Below are 8,137 nucleotides of genomic sequence, written 5' to 3' on the forward strand. Positions count from 1 at the left end.
GTTATGGATCTACTGAGGGGTTCTGGGGTTTCCACAAAAGTGCAGCCTAGCTGAGATACATCTATGAATAAATAGGATAGAGTGGTTTTGGTCTTTTCTACTGAGGGTCTCCCAGATCTTAGGTTGTGAGGCTGTGAAAAACAAGACTGCACCTGCCACCTGGACTTGAGAAAATCCTTAATGTACACTTTGGAGGTGTGGATACAACTTCCAGAGATGTGTTTTGTTTCACATTTGAAGGTACAGCTCCCCAGTCAGAAAAGGGGGGGAGGTCTCATGAATTCAGTGATGCTAAAGAGTATTTTCCCTCCTCATGCTTTCAAGCTGACCCCAGAAACATGTTTTTTTTGGTGGAATTATACAGGTCAGAGGGGACAGCTGCATGTGCTGCCCTGAACTTTAAAATCAAGAACTCCTGCATGAAAAAAATTGCCTGGAGACAGCTCTCATTTTTTCCAAACCACAGCAATTGTTCCCTTCAATCAGCAAGCAGGGAATTGTTATCTATTTACGTCCGACACTGCCATTGAATCAATGGCCACCTGGAAGATGTTGAAGATGACAAACCTGGCAGTGCATCTCTGCCAGGATGCTGAGAGCTGCTGGTCAGGAGCTCAGAGCCAACACAGTTCAGGGCAGGGGCCTCACTGGCTCCCTGTGTGCCTCGTTATTTCTCCAAGTTAATAGTTTCACATTTCCATTATGAATTTGGGCAGAAATTTGGAGTTCTCACACCACAGCCCCACAGGTCACAGGAAGCCCTGCCTGAAGCAGGGCTGAGCTCTGGCACAGCCAGAGGAACCAGGAATGCTTTTTCCCTGCCAGGCTTGCAGTGATGCAGCACTACACCAGCCCAGGTGAAACAACCACATACTTTTTTTCTGTGCTGCTGGCAGCTCTTCCTTGGCAGCCTACTCTCTAAGGGAGACTTCTTTTTGGAAGAGCTTTGGTTCACAGCAGGAGCTCTGATCTTAAAGATTGTAACTAGAACTTTTAAATCAGACAGTGTTGATTTAAAAGAATTCTCTAGGCAGGTTAAAAGTACTAGCTGATTTTATTTTCCTGGTAAAGATTTATTTAAAGCAGAATCTCAACTTACACATCCATAAACACATACATTTTTTATTTACAGGTCAAGTAATTGATGCTTTTAATTAATACGTGCACAGAATAGCAAGGCAGGTGTAGGTGTAGCTGAGTGGGATATATTATTGCCACCTGCAGTTAGGACTTAGAACCTGCCAAAAACCTCTCAAAGAGAGTTTTCCAAATCCATGTTATACATGAGGTCTTCCAGAAAGTAAAATGTCTGCTCTCCAAAGGAAATTAATGTAGGAATGCTGTCCTACAAGCTTTCTCCCATGCTGCACCCTGCACCAAAGAGCTCTGATTGCAGTTTGTCTCCCTTTTAACCATGCTGTGAACAGGTTTTGCCAAAAGTAGAACTTTTCAAATATAGAAAAGGTTTCAAAGTCTCAACATCCTTGTTTATAGCCCTATAAAAAGAGGTTTAAATCAAGAACAGAGAGGCATTTTTGGAAAGGACAGTGCACCAGGTAACAAAGAAACAGGCTTGTTTCTAGAAAAAGAAAATTCCAGACAAAGTTCGAGAAGCAGAGTTCTTTAATCTGAACATAGCTCTTAACACGCCAATCACCATCAGCCTTTCTGCCCACTTGCTAATCTGCAAGCCCAAGAGAACAGTGTCATGGTTTCAACCTTGTAAGAAATAAAAAATAAGGAAATTTTTTTTCTCCCCAAATTAAAAAAAAAATTCAATTTATTTTGATCCCATTACATCTTATAGGCAGCATAATGAGTTCTTAGCTTTCATTCTGTAGATCAATGAAAGGAAGATACAAATTAGAACAAGAACTAAATGAAGGTAGCAGTCCTAAATGTAAAACATATTTACAGAGGGATGTCATTGCTCACTGACTTCCATCTAGGGGTATTTTTGCCTCGTTGCAAGCCTGTGCAAGACAAACCTGAAAGGAAAGAGAAATCAGTCAGCACCCAGAGACACTGGTACAGCCCACAACCACCTGCAGCTCCAGCCTAAAGGACTACCATGTTTTTCAGAGCAGTGACAACAGCTCTTTTCTCCACAATGTATTCAGCCAGATGTGATATAAAGCTCCTGTTTCTCCTTCCCTGATCTGTGCTGCTTCTTCACCTCCAACATCAGCCAAAATTCAAGAGAAGGGGCCAGGGGGAAATAAGGAGTTTTTATTGCAGCTCAGCAGTCCCCTGACTGATGACAGAGGGACAGCACTGCCTTACAGCTTCAGGTCATGGCTGACAAAACCACCCAGACTTACTGACAGCTTCTTCATCAGCCCTCGGGCCTTGGGGTTCAGCTGAAGAAAATTCTTCTTGGTCAAATCCTTTGCTGTCAAACGTATACTCTGTGGAAACAAATCTCAGGTTTTCTGTCTGGTCAGCTACAGCAGCTGGAGGCAGCAGAAAAGTTAAATTTAAAAATAAAAGAGATTAAGATCTAAGCATAAGCAGAGAACTAGATTCAGCTGGAACAGAAGTTCATATCACACCTTTCCTGCAGTGCATTAATGCATAACTGGCTGTAGTAGTTTTAAATGGCTTGATTTCTGGTGAGGGGAGAAAAAAGCCAGTGAGTGAATGCTTTTTTTTTTGTGAGTGCACTGGCATTTGGCCAGCATCAAACACACCACACTGGCACTACTGCTGCTTTAAGTGTTTTAAAGTGAATGCAAAGCAAAACATCCTCCAATTCTGTTTCAACCAACTTGAGAAGCTCACACTTCTGCCTAAGAACCTCTTAGGGTTCTTTCTAAGCTCAACCAGCCCCCTGATAAACCGCACAGCTAAAGAGTCAAGAGTGGATAAACTGAAGCTGGTGAGGCACCAAGAGCACTGGCTCCAGCCCTGCCTGAGCAGGTGAAGGTCAGGAATTACCTCTCCCCCTCCGAGGGGCAGGGTGAGGACGGCGTCCCCGGTGTCGGCGAGGGGGCTGCCGTTGGCAGAGATGGTGTAAACGCGCTCGTTGAGGGCAGGCGTGCGCAGACCCGGCGTCTTGAACACCCTGGAACAAGTTATGAGTGAGTGATATTTGCTCATAGCACCCCTAGTGCAAGTCTTTCATTTCAGGTTCAAAGAGCCATTGAAGGTTGTGTTGCAGACAGATGGCGTAAAGCAGACTGTATCAGAGACAGAAGGGAAATGTTCTGTTTTCTCTGTTAACGAACCTGGAATCAAATCTGGGTGTAATCATGGAGGTGCCTCCCCGAGCACAGATGTCAACCATTCTGCCAGTAGCTGGAGTGATAAAGCTGTTTTTGCTTGATCTGTTAAAGGGAAATTAACATCAGCCCACAAGATCACCTTAAATAAATGTACAGGCACTTGTCAAAGGCTTGAAGAAGGTGACCACCACTAAACCCAGGGGTTATTACAAACCAATGAACCCCAAAACTGGGGACAGCTTATTCTCACAGGAGAGGCAGTTGTCCATCTTTCATTTACATCAATTTTTCCCTGTAGCGTGGCACAACTCTCCCCCCTGCCACTACTGAACCAAAGACCATCCCACCAAGAAGAGATATTTATATTTGCACTCTCATTTTCCATTTCTAGAGATGAGTCAGAGACATCCCCATTACCTCTTGCTCATGCGCTTCACTCTCGCTGAGGGGGGTCTCCTGGCCACGGGTGGCTTTTTGGTGGATGCCTTCACCTGAAGCACACATCACTCACTAGATCAGTTACTTCCCTCTTATGGGACAGCTGAGTCCACACAAACAGATGCTTCCACACAAAATATTTTGCTCAGTCCCTTTCCATAGCACAAGAGCCCAGAACAAACACCGTTCAAACCTCTGGGACCTTCCCCCATCGGTACAATTCTCAGGGAATCATCAGCTGTTTAAAGTTCCCCTCAGAGCATCCTGGACAGCCCTAATCATCAGCTCAGTCAGGAATTTATATCCTGAGAATAATGTCACCCCAGAGAACAGCTATTCACCTTGGCAGTTCTTGGATACACATTCTCAGCCTCTGTCTCTGAAGGACACTGGCTGTCAACTCTGGATTTCTTTGGCAGAGGAAGCGATGGAGGCTCTGCTTCCTCAACAGCTTCAACACTCCGTTTGAATTTATCCACTAGGAAGAGAAAGTGTTATCTAAGTAAATAATAACTTGAAGTTATTATTTAACAGGGGAGGCAAACAGCTACAAGCAGGTTTGGCAACAATTTACTTCAGAAATCCAAATTCTACTGCAAATCCTAATGGTTGACAGAGCACTACTTTGGATTATTTAGAATGTTTTAATGGAATTAACTAGAGGTACTACAGGTACTAGGGATAAAAGTAGGATTATTTGCTTAGTTTAAACATACTGAGGGATATGAGCAAGAATTGAATTATTATTCACATTAAGTAACCACAACATCTCACCAATCACACAATGCTTAAACTTACCTTTCTTGACAATGTCAAATGGGGCATTGATAACTCCTGCTGTCAGCTTGTCTATTTCTGCTATTTCCAAGTCCGCCTAAAATTAAAAACACTTGTGGCACCATTTGGGTTGTTGGTAGCTCAAAGTTCTTGTAAGTCAAAGTTGTAGAGCAAACCCCCAAAAATTTTATAGGTAGATCAGCTCCACATTTGCTGTTGTGCTCAAACTGGGCCCTTTCATGCATCACTGCATGCCCTCAGGACTCAGCTGGAGACGTGCCTTGCCTATGCCCTGCTGCTCAACCAGTTTAAAATGTTTTCCTTTACTGCAAACGTGCTCTCAGGGATTTGGGAGTACAGTCTAGCAGATAAGGAAAGATCAACAGGGAGCAGCAGGACCACATAAATCCCACCTATGATACAACGGGCATCTCTTATTGCTAGATTTTAAAGAAACGTTTGTGATTTCAAAAAACAAAACATTTGTGAAAATACTGATGTAATTGCTTCTTTTATAACACTCCAGCATGTTGTTCCAGCATGAGGAGCAGTGTATAATAGCTCTAGAGAGCTTTATATTTATGTTGGAAACCTACCATAGCCACTTCCTCCAGTGTCTTTCCGCTTCCTTCTTTAGCTAGAAACAAAACATTTCAGACAAATCAGGACATGTCTGGGACAGCACACAGCACAGCAGGGTTGTCACCAACGGAGTGCAAAACCCATCACAAACCAGTTTCCAGCCCTAGAGAGCAGGAGCAGGACCCTCGGACAGCCCGTGGGATGCTTCCCGGGGGTTCCAGGCATGGCAGATCCCAGCTGCTCCCTTATTCCCGCTGGGGTTTATTATCCAAGGGGGAACGCTCTCCCCCAGCCCAGCAGCCCCCGGCCCCGCTCCGCACCGTAGTACTCGAGCCAGTTCATCTGGCGGAGCTCCACCGGCAGCCGCAGGATCGCCATATCGTACAGGTTCTCGATCTCCTTCACAAGGCACTCCCCGTCCGCCCGCAGCCGCTCCAGCCGCCGGTTCACTGCGGGGACACGCGGCGTTAGCCCTGCCCGCGGGCCCGAGACCGCTCTCCTTCCCTCTCTCGCTCCCGCTCCGCTTCCTCCTCCTCTCCCCCTCCTACCTTCGCGGTCGAAGTCCTTGAGGAAGGCCGCCAGTTTCCTGCTGCGGGAGCTCGAGCTGCCCTTCTTCCTGGCGGGAGCCATGGCGGGCTCGGTGCGGGCCGGGCCGCGTTCGAACCAACCGCCGCCGCCAGCTCCAGCCAATGGCGGCGCGGCGCGGCCCGATGACGTAAGGGAGCAGCGCCGGGCCACGGCGGCCATGACGGCGGTGATGGCGGCGGTGGCCTCCGCGCTCCGGGCCTGGGCGGAGGCGGCGGCGCGGGCGGAGGAGACGGCCCGGACGGCTTTGGCGGCCTCGGCCCCGCTGCTGGGCGCGCTGGCGGCGCTGGCGGCACAGATGCGTGCGGCGCGGCGGCTGCCGTGGGACGCGACGGCGCTCGGCGCCTTCCCAGAGCTGCGGGGGCGGCTGTGGCAGAAGCAGCGCGGCGCGGCAGAGGCGCTGCTGGAGCAGCTCGGAGGGCGGCGGTGAGGAGGCGGCCGGGGCCGGGCGGGCAGGGGGCCGGGGCCCGGCTGACCCGGCTTTGCCAGTAGGGAGGAGCTCCGAGCCGTGCGGGACGCCGTGGGGACCGCTGCCACCGCTGTGCTGCGGCTGTACGAGGAGCGGGGAGCGGCCGAGCTGGGGCTGGCGGGGGTTCTGCGGCGTGGTCCGCGCTGCCCCTCGCTGGCCGACGTGTTGGAGGGGCTGCAAGACGTGGAACGCTACTACCGGCGCCTGTATCCTGCCGGGGGTCTCTGGGCACTGCTGGGGGGCTGTTTTCTCTTTATTGTCCTTAGCGGGTACGAAGGTACTTGGAGAGCAAACTGCTTCTGCAGCGCCTCAGCTTAGACAGCCTGGCAGACGTGGAAGCCCTCCCTCAGTCCTGGGAGAGGATTTTGGAGCGCTACAGAGAAGATGGCGTTGTTCAAGGTAGTTTCTGTGTACTAAGAGCCGAGGGGTCTTTCCCAGGGCTCCGTGCTGATGTCCCCTGGGGACAGGCCTGGCTGTGCTGGCCTCAGCAGCAGTGGGTGACCCTATTCAATGGATCTCTGTGACCTGCTCTGAGATCTTGGTCAGATTCAGTTAAAAGTACTCACCATCACAGCTGGAAGCAACATCCTTCCTCACAGTATAGCAAGGGCTCAGTTACCTTTTTCACTGCTCAGTCAGTTTTACCTGTGCTTTTTTTGTTGCCTTTAGGAACGAGTTTTTGGAAGTACAGAATACAGGTAAAGCACATTAAGCTGACAGGGTTGTTGTTTTCTCTCTGTCTCAGATACACTCCTGAAGGTCTCACTGTTTGTGGAGAACCATCGGGAGGTGAGCTGTTCACCTGGATCCTGACAAGGCAGCAGGGACTGGCACTGCCCAGCTTCTGGCATATTCTTTGATGCTGCAAAGGGGATGATGAATTGAGGGAGCTCTCCTGGTGCTTTTTGGAAGATGAATGAGTTGAGTCTTGGCCTCAGCATGAAACGCTTGAACTGTGCCATTTTCAAGTGGAAACAGCCTTGGTCTCTGAAGAAGAGGCTGAGCAGAAAAAGTCATGAGGATGGAAGGGAGTCACCTCCAGCTGTGGAATTTGTCCTTTCCTTCTCCTGAGGTGGATGTTTTGTATCACAGAAAAAATGTTGACACTTACTTACATGAGATGCTGCAGATGTGTAACAGACACAGGCTGATGCCCTGAAAGATACTTGGACTCTGTCCTTACAAATAAAGAAAATATGTCAGGGCTTAGGAACAGTGGTCACCTCATGTCCTTGAGCAGTGTGTTTGCATTCATTCCACCTGGGCATGGAGGAGGAATGAAGCAAATCTAGCTTGAAAATGTAATTATGGAGGTCATCTGTCAGCATGGATGACTGAGTTCTCACAGTTTTCAAGGATGTTGCAGTACACTGCTCTCTTATCACTGAAATCAGTCTTAAAATATCACTTTGGTGACTGCTGCTGAGAGTTCTGGGACACCTTTTGTTGGCCATGGCTCTGATCCTCTGAACAGTTCTGGAAAGCAGTGGGGTGTTTGTTTCTAAATTATGTGTTTGGTAAGGAGCTGCAGCTTCTCGGAGAAAGCCAATAAAGAATTGAGTCGGACACGTTGTGGGTGTGTTTGTGCTCACTTTTCTGTGTCCCCAACCCAGGGCGTCCCCGCGGCCACCTGAGGGCACTGCGTGACCCGTGAACAGCACTGCTGGGGGCTGCCAGGGCTGGGAAAGTGCTGGCTCGGGGCTGGTGCTGCCAGTACTCCCATCAGGGAGTTCTGATTGCAGTTCTTCACACACAGTTCTAATTGCAAAGAAAACCCGCTCCTGGCACTGGGTGGAGTTGAGGTGGGTTCTGCTCCTGGCAGGGCTCCCATGACTGTACAGCCTTGTGCTCTTTACACAGGGTTTGGAACATAGCTGATGGCTCAGGGTGAATCAGGGGTGTCATCCTTGCTCAAGCCTTGCTGTATCGTTGTCACAAACCCTGTAGATAATGGTGAGCTTGGATGCAGAATTGTCTTTGCATATGTGCGCGTTATACAACCCTTCAACACCCCTCTTCTGTCAGTCTCTTCAGGACAGCTGCACAATGAACAAATGGATTT

At 49.0% G+C, this 8,137-nt stretch overlaps 2 protein-coding genes across 2 annotated transcripts; one reads left to right on the top strand and one right to left on the bottom strand.

Annotated features, from left to right (window-relative positions):
• Window positions 1-1,613: 1,613 nt before the first annotated feature.
• Window positions 1,614-5,651, bottom strand: CDCA8 (cell division cycle associated 8). Its single transcript, XM_062509127.1, has 10 exons — window positions 5,570-5,651; window positions 5,342-5,470; window positions 5,036-5,076; window positions 4,461-4,536; window positions 4,004-4,140; window positions 3,642-3,715; window positions 3,228-3,326; window positions 2,938-3,064; window positions 2,322-2,408; window positions 1,614-1,988 (listed from the first exon to the last, which is right to left on the bottom strand). Exons 1-10 carry the CDS (start codon window positions 5,649-5,651, stop codon window positions 1,932-1,934), a joined length of 909 nt encoding a protein of 302 aa, XP_062365111.1. The 3' UTR covers window positions 1,614-1,931.
• Window positions 5,652-5,766: 115 nt separating this feature from the next.
• Window positions 5,767-7,641, top strand: AIRIM (AFG2 interacting ribosome maturation factor). The gene is made up of 4 exons (XM_062509030.1): window positions 5,767-6,032; window positions 6,099-6,281; window positions 6,353-6,474; window positions 6,821-7,641. Exons 1-4 carry the CDS (start codon window positions 5,767-5,769, stop codon window positions 6,886-6,888), a joined length of 639 nt encoding a protein of 212 aa, XP_062365014.1. The 3' UTR covers window positions 6,889-7,641.
• The last annotated feature ends 496 nt before the right edge of the window (window positions 7,642-8,137 follow it).

Source organism: Cinclus cinclus, chromosome 26 (genome assembly GCF_963662255.1).
Source record: "Cinclus cinclus chromosome 26, bCinCin1.1, whole genome shotgun sequence".
NCBI classification, from domain to species: Eukaryota; Metazoa; Chordata; class Aves; order Passeriformes; family Cinclidae; genus Cinclus; species Cinclus cinclus.